The 17,798-nt window shown below is 40.5% G+C and overlaps 2 protein-coding genes across 2 annotated transcripts; one reads left to right on the plus strand and one right to left on the minus strand.

Annotated features, from left to right (window-relative positions):
- Positions 1–38: 38 nt before the first annotated feature.
- htr6 (5-hydroxytryptamine (serotonin) receptor 6) lies at positions 39–2,849 on the plus strand. Its single transcript, XM_017708827.2, has 3 exons — positions 39–959; positions 1,577–1,711; positions 2,269–2,849. Exons 1-3 carry the CDS (start codon positions 39–41, stop codon positions 2,623–2,625), a joined length of 1,413 nt encoding a protein of 470 aa, XP_017564316.1. The 3' UTR covers positions 2,626–2,849.
- Positions 2,850–3,010: 161 nt separating this feature from the next.
- tmco4 (transmembrane and coiled-coil domains 4) lies at positions 3,011–16,840 on the minus strand. The gene is made up of 14 exons (XM_017708815.2): positions 16,488–16,840; positions 14,803–14,953; positions 12,641–12,815; positions 12,514–12,541; positions 11,946–12,075; positions 10,359–10,456; positions 8,718–8,861; positions 8,423–8,542; positions 6,807–6,971; positions 6,326–6,462; positions 6,051–6,135; positions 5,755–5,872; positions 5,550–5,667; positions 3,011–4,411 (listed from the first exon to the last, which is right to left on the minus strand). Exons 1-14 carry the CDS (start codon positions 16,504–16,506, stop codon positions 3,767–3,769), a joined length of 2,133 nt encoding a protein of 710 aa, XP_017564304.2. The 5' UTR covers positions 16,507–16,840; the 3' UTR covers positions 3,011–3,766.
- Positions 16,841–17,798: the final 958 nt, after the last annotated feature.

Consider the following 17,798-nt stretch of genomic DNA (forward strand, 5'->3'; position numbering starts at 1 on the left):
GCAGAAGGCCAAAGACATTTTAATTGGCAGCTCCTACAATGAGCGACTCCACTCTGCCCTGGGCAGAAGCATCAGGTGTGGATCATAACAACAGGACCTTCAGTGACAATGTTCATAGCAGTGATGTGTGGAGCATCAGTGGCAGTGGTCCATGGCTTCTAGCAATCATGCTGTCCCTCATCATTCTGATGACAGCTTGCGGGAACATCCTGTTGATTGCCCTGGTCTTTGCCCACCGGTCACTGCGTTGTACCTCCAACTGCTTCCTGGTGTCCTTGTTCTTTTCAGACTTGATGGTGGCCCTGGTGGTGATGCCACCTGCCATGCTGAACGTTCTGTGTGGGACCTGGGTTCTTTCTCCAGGCTTCTGTCCCGTCTGGCTCTGCTTTGATGTGATGTGCTGCAGTGCCTCCATCCTCAACTTGTGTGTGATCAGCCTGGATCGCTACCTCCTTATTATCTCCCCCTTGCGCTACAAGCAGCGTATGACCCCGCCCCGTGCTTTGCTGCTCGTGGGTGGCGCTTGGGGCTTGGCAGCCCTAACTTCCTTCCTGCCAATAAAGATGGACTGGCACAGCCTGGGACGACCACAGGACCACTCTGGGCACAGCTTGGTCAATGCCACAGTGCCAGAGATGAGCTCCTATTATCCGCCTTCATACTTCCAGTTCTCCAACTCGGTCACCCCATCTCTGCAGTGCCGCCTAAGTGTCACCCTGCCCTTTGCCTTGGTGGCCACCTTCCTCACCTTCTTCCTGCCCTCTACAGCCATCTGCTTCACCTACTGTCGCATCCTGCTGGCTGCCAGGAGACAAGCGCGTCAAGTAGAAGCGCTCACACATCCTCCGTATCCGCATCCTTCTCCAGGAGAGCCGTCCCATCCTCCTTCACTTGGACACGCTGCCCAGGATGGAGATGACTTCAGCCACCCGGATCCTCCAGTACTGCAGCACGCTCCGGTGAGAACACAGTAAACAGTTGAGGGAGGTAGAGCAAAGAGAAGAAATCAAATGTATTTGGGATAGCAAGGGTTAACATGAAAAAGCGAGAGTACTGATTAAATAAATCTTCTGCATGCAAGCATGCATGTGTGTGATGAAGAAAGAAAATGAGAGAGTGAGAGAGACAGGATGCAGCATGCACTCATATGCTCACAGTGAAGTTAGCCTTGCCTTTCCATTCTCATCTACTATATTCTCTAGTGCATGAAAAAAAAATTCAGAGGTGCTGGAGTTGACACCAGTGTATTCACCATGTCCTTCATATGAGAAAAGAAAAAAGATAAATGAGTGCAGTAGAAAGTCAAAAGATGTTCCACATAGAGGCGGTGGAAAACACAAGTGGAAATGTGCAGACACAAGTGTGAATGTGGAAGGTGCTAAAAGCTATATACACTAAGATGAAAGATAAAAGTCCTTGGAGGTACATAGGGCCAGAGCAGCAGAGAGTTGCTATCCTTAAGGGCCATCTTATGAGAGGGGGTCAAAAATAATCTCTTCCAGGCAAGGGAGCATTTGTAGTTAAGCAAAGGAAGCCTTAGGAAAGTCTTTCCGAACATCTGTGCTCCTCTTTCTAGCTGTCAGTGAACAGTGAACGACGTCTGGCTCACAGGCAGGGGAAGAGGGCACTGAAGGCTAGCCTGACACTGGGAGTTCTGCTGGGGCTGTTCTTCAGTGCCTGGTTGCCGTTCTTCATCACCAACTTGGCGCAGGTGAGCGTCCCTAACTCCCTAAAGATCTTGATGTTCGGTCCAAACGTGATGTGTACTTCAAGTACGTCCAATCTTCAACTTATTCATTTCCACCACTGCCTTTTCCAAAGACTACTTGATAGACATGTAATTCTTAGATTCTAATTGTATGCAACAGCTCTGCTTCTGAATCAGTGCAGGAGCCCCTGACATTTTGACAGACTGACAGAAAGTCCCCCTCTTTAATTCTGTAATTATACCCGTCCCGCTCTCAAATTATACCCATCCTGCTTTCAGTAATCCAGTCATCTCACCCCCCATCTGTGTCCCTTGCTCTTCTCCCACGGAAAACAGCACAGACACGGAGAGCTTCTGGGCGCGCCTGTCTGTTTCCCTCCTTCACACTCAATATGGTGTGTGAATAGCTCTCTCTCTCTCTTTCTCTCCTACCCTTTTAATCTTCCCTCAAGCCTCTCTGCTCCTCTTTCCTCCAGGGAAACTAGACACCCATGACCTTTTCCATTCCAAGTATTGACCTCCTCCATGATGCAAGACCTTTTTGTTTTCCGTTTGTTTAGGCTGTGTGCGAGTGCATTCCTCCCTCGCTCTTTGATGCCATCACTTGGCTCGGCTACTGCAACAGCACCATGAACCCCATCATCTACCCCCTCTTCATGCGGGACTTCAAGAGGGCGATCGGGCGGCTGTTGCCATGCTGCTCCTCCTCACACATCCCTAGGCGCCCTTCACCCCCGCTCTCCCTCTCCTTGCGCAACTCAGGTGAGCCTCAGCTACCCACCGAGCCACCTTCGCTGGCCTCTGACCAGCCACAGCCACCAGCCACAGCGACTGATGCTGTAAACCTGCTGGACGCCGAGCATGCAGAGATTGACCTGCCATTACTTCTGCCCAACCAGGTCGACACGCTTGACTGAGCAGCGTGCTGAGAGACTGAGGGGACTAAAAAGCACACCAGGCAGGAGGGATGATACAGCCCATGTGAAAGCCTATCAAAGATCACACAAAATGTGTCAAGACAGGGCCCAAAAAAAGTGTTAAGATTCTCTGGAGTGAATTCTGCGTATTCATATCACTCTTGCCAAAACCGTGTGGGGGTGTTTGGTGTTGAGACCAACCAAACCGAGACAGCACCACACTATGAAAATGAGCATGAAGGTTGCCTGGGATGCATATAACACAGAATTACAGATTCCTGCAACACATCTCCCACTTCTAGCATTACCATAACAACCACAACAGATGGAAGACAAGATGAGAGTGAAAGAAATCTCACTAATACCCACCACAATGTCAAGTGGCTGTCCGTTAAGCGGTAACAAGGCTTTTAATTAAGAGTCTGCATAGGCTTTCAAGAGTTGAGCAAAGCTGAGCATAATTTCCACAAGGCCTTTCGCTACGAAAACAGCTATGTCTACATTCACAGTGTCAGCTGTTAACAACCGAGACGTTAATACAATTTTAAAATAATTTATGACAAGTTTAAATAAATCAGTAAAAGATCCCAGTGGCTTTTATTCCAGTTCTTTGCAAAAAATGATATGTTGGCAAGGGAAGGAACCTTAAATGAGAGCAATATATTTAATATTGCTCTTTGTGAGATTTCACGAATATTGAATAAAGATTATTTAAACATTAACTGATGTATAATATAGTATCATTGTATTATGACTAGTATGTTACCTCATGGCTACTTTCTTAGCTTTAGGCTTACATTAACTTTTATATTATTAATACAAAATTGCACTTTTATAATGTTGAATACTCTAAACTGAAAATGTAACATTAAAAAAAATAAAAAAACTTTCTGTTTGGCAGCGATGACATATATCCTGTTTGAGATGCTTTTGCTTGCCAACATAACATTTTTTGCAGTGTATGTCCTAATTGCAGCCTTGTAGTACCCCTGAATTACAGTTTAATACTTTCCTTCTACTAACACACCTGATTCATCTCATGGAAAGCTTTATAATTAGCTGATGAGTTGAATCAGGTGTTTCACAGCACTGAACTCGGTAGCGCAAGGGCACTCCAGGACAAGACCTGAGAAGTGCTGATTTAAGCTAGTTTACCATTTGAATCCACATTTGTTGTTGCTGAGTGTTCTGAGTCTGGAGTTTGAAGAGAGTGTGTAGGTGGTGTTGCAGTTGGCTGAAAAGCTGGCCTGTCATTGGCTAGCTGGTCCTGTGTGTTTTGTACAGTTTGTCTTGATTGGTGCTCAGCAGTCCAGTGAGTGGTGTCCCAGTCCCAGGACATGTGTTGAGTGTCTATGTCACTTTCACCCGATTCCTCCCCTCTGCCCTCACAGTCTGGGCCTTTGCTGCCTTCAGTGGCATGACAAACACTGCCATCCTTTTGACCAGGGTCAGCGTCATTGAGAGAGTCTAACAATAAGTCTGAAATGTCTGGAATATCCCAGCCGTCTTCTTTCTCACCCTCAACACAATATTCCTGTCCTTCAGTCTTTGTGAATTCTTTTGCGTTAGTCTCCACATTGTTGTAGGAGTTAGTTAAAGGTTTTTCCTCATGTTGTCCATTTTCCTTGGCTGACTGGATCTCCTGAGCTGGCATGTCTGGAATTCCCTGAGCTACAGACAGTGTTTGCGGATGGACAGCCATTACTCCAGCTCCTTCCTTGGTAGGAACACCAACTGCTACAAGGATAGTGTCCATCTGACGCATGTAATCCAAGTGACCTTTGACCTAAAAACAAGATAAAATCAGTTTAAAGTAGGGGTGCTAAGCCAATGTACATTAGGATATTTGCTGCTTTTTAGTAGCCACGTTCAATTGTTTGTCCTTGTCTGATGTTTAGATTCACGATATTTGTGCAAAGGAGCCCAAAAAGTTCTGCAGATGGTTTAAACCATTTAAAGCATAGTCCGTGGTCAAGGTTCTTATGCTGTAACTTGTGCTCAATGTCCAATGAATGTGCGCTGCTTATCACAGATTCCTTTATTTACGCACAGTCACAAGGACTACTTACTTATTGCGTCAGTCAATAAGGACAGATGAGTACATGCTTTGGCTGTGTTACTATGGCACAGTGTGAAACTAAGTGAATATGCTTTGACATGTTGTTCTGTATACACCAAAATATTTCACTTCAATGTAGTTTTCTGTAAATTAATGTGTTCAGTTTTAAAGGATCACTTTCAAAAAGATGCTGCTTTACATATGTGTATTGTAATCCTCTTCCTTGTGACGGTTTTATTTTTTCCACTTTCCAGTTACAGCGTTTATGTACTGAAAACTGTCACAATTCATTTTTAAATGACCATTTTCCAACCTTTCCCATGCCTTAGAATTAAACTGGCTGCTTTTTTACTGTGCCTTTGAGACTAGTATATGTTAACGAGCTCTTTTATGATTGGCTGCCCTGTATTGTGCCTCATTCAAAAAGCAGTGTGAGCTGAAACATGCTTTATAACTTTAACGGAAACGGACAGGCTAAACTGCTCAATGCTGAATAAGTGGACATTTGTAAATGTGTTGGTCTTTGTGACATTACAAAAAGTGAATAATTTCACTGACAATTCAAAACAGGCAGCTGTTTTTTATGAAAATGTTTTTATGGTATGGGCGCTTTAATGTGTCTAAACAATTCGACACTGCACATCGTACATTGTTGTTGCATTTTATTTTTGGATTGTATGGACTGGAGAGTAAATGGTATGTTTTGGAAACTTTAACAATGTCTACATACTATAGCAAAGTTTTTTGTTAAAAAATTAAGAAACCTTAACTAGAAGTTACAGGAATTCATCCAGGTCTGAATCCATTTTTCAAATGTTCATTAGGAATAGTCTGTTTCTATACTTCTATACAACCATTTACTTACCACAGAAGACAGATCCACATTAATTATGCAGCGAGCACTGGAACTGATTGGCTGCAGCCCTGCCACAGACAGTTGAACAGATGAACTTCTATACAGAAATCCCAGGAGCCAATCGCCTCTAAAAGAAAATGACACAGATTTCCTCCGATACATTTCTCATATATTTAGACATGCTAAGCAATCAAGCAACTTTTAATCTTCTTACCTGCAATATCCATTAACAATCTTCCCAGCGACGACTTTGGAGAGTCGATCCCATGTTTTCTCAGATCCATCTACAGGGGCTCCCAGCAGAATGACATCTTCCACGACACCTTCACTACCTGGCCAGTAATGAGACATGAAACAGCTTTCAATGTGCTGGAGCAGATAAGGCTGACTACTGCAGCCCACGCTCTGCAAATTAATGTCTCCACCTTTCCATCATTCAGTAGAGACAAAGGGAAGGCTCTAATCCTTCAATATTCACCATGCTTATGTGCTAGAGGTAACAAAATGCACCTTGGTCATTGGCAAGCTCCTCTAGACAGAAGTAGATGACTCGAGCTCCAAGGCTAAAGCCAATCAGGCTGACAGGCCGCTTTCCCTTCATTCAAGCAACAACAAAAAGAGTCAGTTAAGGACACCATTCTAATTAGTGGTTCTGCACTACAGCGCAGCCACCGAAGAGTGTATAGCGCACTTCATCTCAGTCTATATGGGTAGCCACACGGAGCAGCTATTAAGAGTAGAGAAAAGAACTTTCATTTAACTTTTCCATCTAACACCTCACTAACCTGTTGCCGGCTCCGGAGCACTTGGGCCAGGTGCTTTCCCACCTCTGCCGAACGGCTCAGACACACTCCCCATGGGTTGTCAATCACGCTCGCTACTGCCAGCAGAGAAGCAGGCCAGGTCAGAGCCGTAACAATGCCTGCGCATGAGTGTGGAAATCTTCAGTCAATAACATAAAGAAGCAAACTGAACAGTGATGTTGTGGCATTGAGGAATAACCGCAAATAAGTCATGTGGCACTAAGGCTGTATGATCCTGGCAGAAAAACATGCCAGTTTAATGACTGAGGGCACATTTTATTTCAATGGCAATACCAAAAGCCTTATTCAAAGCCAACGTCCCCAAAAAAACTCTGCAGTGAATGAAATGTGCTGGGACTTAACAATATTTAATTTCGTAAACAATTGTTGATTTCAGTGCAGCTAAACTAACAAAAAGTCTAAATTGTGCCATGCTCAATGGCATAGCTCAAAAGAGACCCACCTGACAATACAGTGTATTTGAGGGCCTCCTGGGCCACAATGCTAACTAATCCATCCCACAAGGAGTCCAGTATACATCCCAGATCCATCAGGTAGCGTGACTCCCACTTCAGACAGTACTGTTCTCCACAGGCACCCAGACTACGCCATGGAGCCTGGAAGGAACCTAGAAGAATGACAGAGGAAAAAAACAGAATTCCACAAATTTTTCAAAACATCTGCATAATCCAGTGGTTGAGATGTCATTCAGAGTGTTGTGATGTGAAATGGTGCATTTTGGAGAAACTCAGACTCAGATTTCTTTACAGAGATCGTGATAAGAACCAGGGGCTGCAATGTTTGCCATTGTCTAAAACAGACAGTAAATCTACACGTCATCTGAGTTGCTATAAGTAATGTGGGGGTACAATAGTGGTAAATCTAAAAAACATAAGGTTTCTTTGGGGAAAAGACAAAAACAATTTCTCAGACAATAGGTGGCATGTTCATAACCATTTTATGTAGTAGCTTTCTTGGAGGGAGCTTTTAGAGGCATTAAACTGTTCAAATGTCTGGTTACTTTCACCATCACTATGAACAATTCTGCCTCTGTAAGTTTCTTTAGAAAGAAACAGGTGTGATCAAACCACTCTGAATCACTGTTTACATCTTAACCATCAATTTCCCCTTTAATTTCTGCACATTATGTCTTATACAAGCGTCAGAAGCCAATGAGGTGTCCTATTAATAGGCCCAATATTAACATGCAATTTTATTACTACGCATTGCAGCTGTGACATGTCTACCAACTTTGAATACATTTGCAAACCTCTGATGTGACATGATTAGACCTGTTTCGCAGACTACCTCTGCATCATGTGAGGAACGTCTTGCTTGCCAATTTGATGCTGATCTTAAAGGCTAGTGTTTTCACAGAGTTTCTGGGACAGAACAGCTGTTGAGATTTTCTTTATCCAGCAGAACATTATACATTAACAATATAAACCAATGAAAATGGAAAAAAAAAAACAGCAATGCATAATGATGTCAGAGACATATCAGCATCTTAATGACCGATATTTCAAACTGATATTTGATGGTGTATTTACTGTATACCGCAAGAGCAGAATGTTTAGGTAACTCTGCACTACTGCACTAAAATGTCTGCATTTTATTAGATTTACTGCATGTGTAACACAACAATGCTAATGTAATGCTAATCCAGGTAGAGCTCTTCAGAGTTTTTATATATATTTTTTTATTTATGTCTCGGCACTGTTATCAACATTGGTATCGACCTATCAGTGCATCTAAAAAAACACGTTTTCCAGAAAGTCTATTTAATTTTGAATACTTTAAACACCCATGAAACTCATCTGGAACATCTGACACTCATTAGAATACTGATAGCCACAAGAAACACACCTCTAATTTGTCAGAACCCCATTTGCATATTGTAGCTTTCTGCTATATCAACATAGCAAAAGCCAATATCAGGATAAATGTTACATTACAAAACATATGCTGCATGGTGTACATTCCTACTTGTTACCTGCACAAAATATGTATCTAAATAGTTTATAGAAATAATTGACAGAAATGCAATGACTTGTTAATGATGTTGCTTGAAACACTGACTGTATTTGCCACTGCTGAGCCATCCTGTCACAGCCACAGTAAGATGAAGGTGCTTCCCAGGGCTCAGAGGAAGAAACTCAAACTCCTCGATGGCTCCCACTCGTTTGTTCATTTTATAGCCTGATAATGAATGAGAAAAATAAATCAGCATGGCCGATACAACATGACAACAAAGTGACAGTTTAAAGAGGGAAAAATCAAAAGCGCCATGAGTTCAAGGCTCCCCAGACTCCCACCGGCATGTATGAGAGGTAATTAGGTACTCTACACATAACGATGGTCACAGTCCACTCACCAGTTAAGCCTGCTCCTGCAGCTCCAAAGAGAGAAGCCATAATGGCGATGCCTGTGGCTGATCCCAGAGCAGCGGCTCCTCCTGCTCCCAACACTGCTCCTGCCCCAGCAGCCACCAAAGGGGCAGCCAGACCCCCCGTCACACCTAGGACACATGGACAACAAAAGAAATATTTATTCACGTTCACTGTAAATGAAATAACAGCAACAAGTGATCATTTATAACCTATAGTAGAGGGGGTCCCCACCAGCGGCCCTGGGGGGGCAGCGTGGGAATCACACTGGGCCCCCTAAACTCGTCTCACACAATTAAACACTTATGACTCAGAAAGAGAGATTCAATCTTAGCAAGATACCTCACCAATTAGCTTGTGAGAGAGCCATGAAAAATCCTACACAATGTAATACAAGACACAGAGAACATGAGGAAACACAAAACCAGGTTTATAAATTATTTCATTTATAGGGAAAAAAGGGACAAATAGATCCGTTCAGAGATCAGTCATTCACATCACTGTGTTGGAATTTTGCCTCACTCTTCTTTGCAGAATTGCTTTAATTCAGGCACACCAAAGGGCTTGTATCAAAGTATCTCAACAAGGCTGAAGTCAGGACTTTTAGTGTCTTTAAGTCATTCCTTGACTTCCTTTTGTACTTCATTCCCCATAAGATCACTGAGGACTAGACATTCTCCTGGTAGAGAGCAGGCCCTAAATTGGCAAAACATCCTCACAACATCATACCACCACTACGTTTGACTGTTGGTATGATGTTCCTATTATGGAACGCTGTGATACCTTTACACCAGATAATTGGATCCCCCTTTTCTAAAAGCTCCCACTTTCAACTCCCCTGTTGTAAGAACACTGTTCCAAAAGGCTTGGCAGACATCAAGTTGTTTTAGGCTATCATGGAATGAACCTTTATGTTCATCTTGGTTAGAAGTGTTTTTTGCTTTGCAGCTCTCCTGTGGATACCCCAGACAGTCTCTTTCTAATGGTGGAGACATGAACGCTGGCTTTATCTGAGGCAAGCGAAACCTGCAGCTCCTTAGATGGTCATCCAGGTTCTTTTGAGACTTTTTGGATGAGTCATCGAGGTGCTCTTGCAGGAAGTTTGATAGGCTTGCCACTCTTGGGAAGATTAACTACAGTTCCACGTTCTATCCATATGGAGATACCTCAGCCCCATTTAATTATTTGATATCATCTTTAATAGCATAAAAACATTTCATGGCTATTTGACAACAATTTTCAGTTTTCAGACATAATCACTTCACTGAAAGTAAATATTATTAGCCTAATTAATTATTAATAGCACTAAACAAAAAACAAAATTATTGCATAACTTTGTCATATAAAAATGTTATCTGAATATTTGTTAACTTATAATTAAATTATACATTCAAAATAATAAATACATTTTTGACCACATTCTGCAAGAAATGTGAGGAGTGCCAAAAACCTGCATGGACATGCATAATACTGCTACGTTTGTGTATGTATGTGTAAAGTTGGGCTCTGCCCAATACTGAGTCCATACAGTGTGTCCATACAGTGTGTGCTGCCTGTCAATTATCGAAAAAGTGTATAACACAGCATTGCTTGCAGACACAAAAATATATAATGGTGTTTCTACCTACCAATTACTGTGCCCCCACCAACGGTGGCAAGACCTATCAGCAAGTAACGGCGTAGTCTGCGGCCCCTTTCCTTCTTTCGTCTTCTTGATGACTCTTCTCTGCGGACAAAATGAGTCATGAGTCCGTGGTGGAAGAAATGTAATGGACAGGCAAGGGACCTGGCGCACAGAATACCGACTCATTATAGGCATGTAATGGGTTATTTAGTGAGAAAACAAAATTGCTTTCCAAAATGTTTTCCGAAGTTTTATGCATGGTCTTGTACTTACTGTTGTAATGAATCCTAAATGAATGCAATGTGACACAAAAACAAAAAACACAAATTATCACTGTACTTCATTCACTAAAATGGCTCATACATCATAATAGCTGCACATAGCTTACAGAAATGAATGCCAAGACAATATATGCCCATTCTTTTGATGCTGAAAAGACAGGCCTGAAATTAGCTAGTGCTTTTAAAAATATAATGTACATTTTTCATAGACATTGTTTCACCTGCCTCACAATAACCTGAGCTCCTCTCATATAAATACTAACACGTTATCATTATCAACATTATCAACAGTGGTCATTGATGTCGATGGATTTTTTTCACTGTGAAACACTCCTAACAGTAGTCAGCTATGACCTGTCAAAACAATCTGTAATCTCATACTATTTATTTTTCACTCTTAGGTCTCAGAAACACATGAATTTTTTTCTTGTAAGTTGAAGATTAGATATTCTACGATCTGAACTTGTTGAAAAGTCATTGTTGTGCATATAGTCTTGTTCCCTGGGAAGAGAATGCTGTGTAGACTCAAATGTAATGGTGTGCAATACAACGTTTACTATAACTGATAAATTACATCACAATATATTTTTCTGAGCATTTTGCATGGCTATCATCAGTACTTAAGGCCTTAAAGCACGCCGAACAATTGCATGTTTTATTTCAACTGAATTAGTGCAGTACAATATGTGAAACATTAAATAAATACCATTGTACTCCAGGTTTTCTTTTCAAACCTTTTCAACTATTCAAACTTCAGAAAAATCAAATATTGTGATGCATATTGTGTATCGTGAAAAGCCTGGGATATATTTATTTGCCATATCACCCACCCCTACTCAAGCCTATCGCTATAGAATATAAATAAAAAGTAAATGTAACTTAATATGTAATTAACTATACAACTCATCTTGCAATTAAGTACATGTATTTGAATAGTAATAGGAAAATGACAGACGTCTAAGGTTTAAAGTACTGCTGTTTAGATCCCAGCTTTTAAGAAAACACAAGGAAACAGCCAGAAAAATGTTGAATGTGCAGACTTAAACCTGTAAATATACACTGCAAATCAGATTCAAATGTAATAAATTAGCTATGCTATTAAAATTTATATAATAAAGTAATATGACAGTAATAACTCCAGGCTTTTAAGGGTTAGTGCAACATCCCCCATCTATATTCCAAAAGACCAAAATGTTACTTCATAACAACATGAACATTAAAAGCCTTTTTTTCAATGCATTTTACTCATACATTTTAAAGACAGCATAAAACAGTGGACTGGGGAAAGTATTAGAAGGTCGATCTCTTACTCGCTCTCCTCTCCTCCTTCTCTTAACTGCTCTCCAAGTGTCTCCTCAAAGTCCTCTAGCTGCTGAGGGCACACACGCAGCAGGCAGCTAACATGTCGGATCAAGACGCGAGCTCTTGCATCATACTGACCTATAACAGGAGAGTGATAACAGCACTAAACCAAAACGCAGACTTTCAGGCTATAAACAGGAAAAAATTTAAATAGAAACATATTCTTTTAAAAATGTTTGCTTTCTAAACAAACGTGTTTAAAAATATCCAGAGCAGAGCTCCAGGATATTGCATCTTAATCATTATTTCAACATTGGTCTTTGCAACACGGAAATCTTTTGCAATGTGCAGACCAACTGCAATGTGTTTTACTGAGTGCTGTGAGCATCTTGTCCAAGGATAGTTCATTATGTTGGTGTTTTGATTAAGCTCTTAATTCACCAATGTTTTTATTAATGTATAGGAAAGTATCCTGCAATACGTAGATATATAATAACACTACTAATAGTCTTGTCCGTATCATACAGCCCTGAGTTCAGCATCATACCGTTAAGAAATTAAAGAAAAGATCCTCACCATCTTTTAGAGCGAATGAAACAAGGTCCTGAGAGGAAACAAAACAGAGAATGTTACTTGCCATGCAAGTGACATAAGCGTAACACAAGCACTACTATAGGCTGATTAATCACGTTCATTTACACACCTGTGTAATAGGTAAGCATCCTGCACTGAGTAGTGGCTCTGCCTGTAAGATGGACAGGAAGGTGTCACTACCTTCACATCCAAGTCCAGCCAGGAAAGCCTGCATGACTGGCATGACAGACTCATCAAGATCCAGCCACTGCACTAACCCTTCCAGGTACTGCTCACGAAACTTTCTGCAAGGAGGTCAAAGGCTTACAATATAAGTTATGGTAAACTTTAATGATCCAATACTGATTGAGTTACAACAGAAATTTTATTCCCTAACAACAGCATCACTAAGCAGAGCAGCTCCATCTTGGGCGTATTATGGCCCAAAGTCGATATTTTTTTTAAACATTTATTTTATAAATACTATAATTTCTAATCTTGATTAGAAATTAATCTTGAAACATTGGGAAATATAATATTTAGTCTCTAATGCTCCACTCGCAGCATCACTTGACCATTTTTACATTTAATCTCTAACCACTTTCACTCAGACTGCAACTCTTTTAGCTGATCTTGGTTGTTTTCCAATTTTTTAGTTAATTTTTACAGTTAATTCAGTTAATTCACAACTTTAACCATCTTACTGACTTACAATCATAGTTAATTTTAGCTACAATTTAAGTGTCTTAGTTACTTATTATCTGTTTAACTTTAATTTATTTTCTTATTTATTACTTTATTAATTTTAGCACAGCACCTCAGTATGACCCTTAATAAGTGGCGGACAGTAACTAAGTAAATGTAATTCTTTACTGTACTTAAGTAGTTTTTTTCTGTATTGGTACTTTACTTAAGTATTTCCATTTTGGGTGACTTTTTACTTTCACGCCACTACATTTCAGAGTCAAATATCTTACTTTTTACTCCACTACATTTTGAGAAATCTGTCGTTTCTTTTGGTTTTTGTGTGTATAAAAATGTAACATGTCAAAACAAAAGAAGAGCAAAGCAAGAACACCAATGATGGAACTAACCTAACCTGTAAATAGACCACAATATAGAAATATGTACACATATGCAGTCGTGACTGGCATGTTTCTTTTTTTCTGAATTCATACAAACACTTTCATTTTATAGTAAATTAGCTTCAGTTAGTTTATGTTTATGAACAGAGAATTACAGATCAATACAGTAAAGGAAAACTTATTTGTGATCCTGAGTTTAAAGCCAGTTTTTATTCAGCTTGTAACTAAGTTACAAAGTAATCTTAAACTGAAACTTTGCTTGTTTGTAAAAGTGATTTCAGAGCCACTCTGTTCTACCTGATGAAAACTGTTTGCCTTCAGTATTTTTTGCTTCTGATCATTTTAATAGACGTCAGCGTCACTAATTAATGATGTTCTATTAAAAGACTGGTTTACCAAGAGAGACACTGGAGGATTTTCACCTAAAACGAGTTCATGAAGCGAGTCTGTTGCAAAAATGATAATCGGACATTAGAGACATAATTTTACTTTCGATACTTAAGTACATTTGAAGGCAAATACCTTTGTACTTTTACTCAAGTGGAGGTCTAAAGGGAGGGACTTCTACTTTTACTGGAGTAATATTTTACCTTGGATATCTCTACTTTAACTCAAGTACATGATTTGTGTACTTCATCCACCTCTGCCCTTTATATTCCACACAATAAATACATCATCAAATACTGGTTTAAAATATGGGTCAAATCTAAACACCTAATGCATTTTTATAATGTTTTACCTCATAAGTGATGATTGTGCACCCATACCTAAAAGAATACCTTGGTGTTTTTCAACCTAATCTTAATGAAGCATATACTCAATTACCATTTATAATAATTTAGATGCATTTCTGAATCAACGCATTTCTAAAGCATCTATAATAGAAACATAGAGCTTCTATTATAAGTATGTTTCTTGTCAACAGGTTTATCTGTACAGTCAAAACAGCTGTCTGTGGTAATCTATGATATAACACAGATGAGGCAGATAGGGATTAGGCTCCTTTAAGAGCCTTGTCCAAGGGGGCAATTGTTCATATATGCGATCCTGGTACTAGCATCCCTCTGGTCAACAGTCCGGTCACCAAGCAGGAAACCCAGTCAGTCCAAGGACTCAAACAGGTAACTCTTTCTGTGCACGGAGGTGACGGATGTGGCGTAATCTTAGGGTTAAAAATAATGGCAACAATAATACATTAAAATTTTACCTTTGTTCAGCTCCTGCAAACAGATGACCAAGTGACACTCCACACAAGGCGGCGTAAGCAAATCGCCCTGGCTCGCTTAGCTGCCTTCCAATAACCGCTTCAGGTGCCGACTTATCCTGTCCATTCAGTTTGGGCTCCTTCCCCCCTGGGTCTGTAAAAACGAAAAGACAGCACATAACAAAGGGACAATACATGCATGGATCACGTGAAAACAAAATGATAAAGACCAGACCACAATTTTCTCGTTTTGGCAACACAGGCTTAGTGAAGACCCAGAAAGTCAGAGAGAGCCAGCTAAGCAGATTGTAACTACATTTAGCACTGCCTTATGCTCAATGTACAAATACACATATATCATTTTGCTTCCTGCACAGCATATAACATGGAATTATATGTAATGTTATTACATAAAAACAACAACAGAAACTGCTCTTATTACAACTGATTTTCTGCTATCAGTGTCCACTACATTAATACTTAAACAGCCTTAGAACTGACTATGAACCTGAATTTGGAGTGGTCAATATCCACATGGAGAGATTGGAGCTAGGGGTCTGCCATATGACAAAAATATTTTATGATGTTTAAAACTTTGGAAGACAAAAAGAGCCAGCAGTGCCACATTAAAAAAACAGTAGCAAAAACTAAATACAGTGATTTTTATTTAACGTTACACATGCTGTGCTGCACTAGATCTGAATGAAACAGGACTAATGATGCCCTCCTCTTAATGAAACATGCAGTTGGTCAGTGTACTTGAAGTCCTGAGGACATCCAAGATATGCTCAGAATAGCATATTGGGGCAAAAAAACATCAAGATAACTTTAAATGTCGTATTTATGTCTGATATTAATTAAAGTCTTATGAGCTCCCAGTGAAGAGACACTTCTTCTGTCAAACTATACTCACTCACTGCCACTGCAAACATCACACAAAAGCATTAAAGCCCAATGTAAACTCCACTCTGTGTACTGACAGGCCTGAACATCAGTCCACGTTAGCTGTTAGTATCGCTACAGCTACGTTACACGTAGGTGGGCTTACTAGCCAGCAATATGGCACCGTATCTCCAGACGGAGAGGCCGTGTTTTCGCTCAAAGTACAAACAGAGGAATTAAACCTGACCATAATCCAGTTACACTACAAAAAAGTTGGTTCTTCCTTCTTTAGCGATGGGAACGGCTCTATTGGTATAAATCAGTTCTATAGTTATAGAACTATGTCATGCTTAAACGGTTCTTGGCATGGTGGTTCTTCACACTGATGAAGAACGCGTTGTCTATGGTTGTACATAGCACGAAAGGGGTTAATACCACTGTTACAAGCCTGACGTCGTATTGTTGGTGCTATGGAACCATTTTCAAAAAGCGTCTATACAGAACCATATACATTCTCCTTCAATCTGAAGAACCACTTCACCACGCCAGTTAAGCATGAAATGGCTCTAGAACTCGTGGCTTTAACCAGAACCAGTTCCTTTCCTAAAGAACTCTTGAAGAACCATCCCTTTAAAGAGTGTACGTTAGGAATATTAACCACATAAGGCTTGATGTCAGTGTTAGCCAAAGTGTTTTAGCCGGTTAGCTAAACAAGCTGCCTGTCAGTTACCGGTTTTCAACGTTAGTTAGTTAGTGAGCTAAAGTTTGTACCAAGCCACCCGGACTGAACTCTAGACCTGAAGTACCTCCATATGTTGAGTCCATGCTCCCAATAGCAGCCTGCTAACCACAGTGTTTCACTCCATAACACGGGGCAGTCGGTAGCTGGAGTGAGTTATCTGACGGTCAGATGAAAGTTCAGCCTCGTTTTTTTCCCTGTCCTTCTACGTGTCCACCCTCTCTGTGGCGTGACGCAGCCTACAGACAAACCTCGTCCGCCCTGAGCCAAAAAAGAGCAATGTTCCTTTGTTAACTTGCACAAAACACTAAAATAACTGTACAATTCTTGTACTTGTCGCAAATAGTAGCTCGCATATATTAGCATATGCTTGGAACAACAAACACGTCGAGGAAATCCCCGCAAACCCAACAACCTGCGTTTACCAGTAATGGCCAGAAGGGGGCAGCACCGATTCAACCACTTCCGTTCATGTCGTGAGCAGAAACTTCACTGGTGATTTTTTTTCAGAAGTGGGTCCTACTAATAATAATACCAATATAAATGATATTAATCTTCTTATCATCTGCCTCCAATATAAATGATATTAATAACGACAACAACAGACACAACAGATGCCGAAGAGATGCTCATTCTGAAAGAACAGCTCTGTTACTGAACAGTGGGAATATGTACTTAAAGGGGAATTCCACCAATTTTTCACCAATAATTCAGTCCTGGAGATGTAAACAGTCATTCAAAGCGTTCTGATGTGAAAAGGTTTATTATAGAGAAACCTGCTGACTCTGATGTCTTTACAGTGGTGGTGACAGTGGGCACAATGTCTACAACACAAATATAGCCTTTTATTTACTATCCAAAATGACCAATGAACCTACATGTTTCTGCTGAGGTTTAATATGTGGTGTAGATTCACCACTTCATGTAATAACCTTCAGTGAGGGAGCTTTCAGAGGCGGGCATCTGGTTCCTATCACCATCACTGTTTACAGTTCTGATAAGTTTCTCTAGAATGGAGCATTTCACACCAAACCACTCTGAATGGCGTTGTTTACATCTCAATCAATCAATTACATGGACTTTTTTTTTTTAATTGGTGGCGGTCCCCTTCAAGCTAGTTCTCATTTTCCCCCCAGCAGTTCAATTTGATTTCCAGCATTGCTACTGTGCCACTAGCACAGACCAGTGATATAAAGAGACAAGCACCTAACGCCACTCAAACAGAACTGTACTAAGACCTTTATGGTCTGTATGCAAATTAGGGTCATCACATTGATTCATCAGTCCACTCAGGCTTGAGCAGGAACATCAGTGTTTGTAGAGAAACTGTTTTTCTGAGTTTTCCTTTAGAGTTTGTCTTTACACGCCATGCACTGAT

The sequence above is a fragment of the Pygocentrus nattereri genome, chromosome 9 (assembly GCF_015220715.1).
Source record: "Pygocentrus nattereri isolate fPygNat1 chromosome 9, fPygNat1.pri, whole genome shotgun sequence".
NCBI lineage: Eukaryota > Metazoa > Chordata > Actinopteri > Characiformes > Serrasalmidae > Pygocentrus > Pygocentrus nattereri.

Bases quoted from the DNA above. Each gene is read 5' to 3' on its own strand.
- htr6 (XM_017708827.2), top strand. From the start codon at position 39: ATGAGCGACTCCACTCTGCCCTGGGCAGAAGCATCAGGTGTGGATCAT. The intron at 960-1,576 runs GTGAGAACACAG...TCCTCTTTCTAG, and splicing joins CAGTACTGCAGCACGCTCCG to CTGTCAGTGAACAGTGAACG. The intron at 1,712-2,268 runs GTGAGCGTCCCT...CCGTTTGTTTAG, and splicing joins TCATCACCAACTTGGCGCAG to GCTGTGTGCGAGTGCATTCC.
- tmco4 (XM_017708815.2), bottom strand. The intron at 6,463-6,806 runs GTGGGTCTCTTT...ACTCATGCGCAG, and splicing joins CAAATACACTGTATTGTCAG to GCATTGTTACGGCTCTGACC. The intron at 6,136-6,325 runs GTTAGTGAGGTG...GCTTGAATGAAG, and splicing joins TGCTCCGGAGCCGGCAACAG to GGAAAGCGGCCTGTCAGCCT.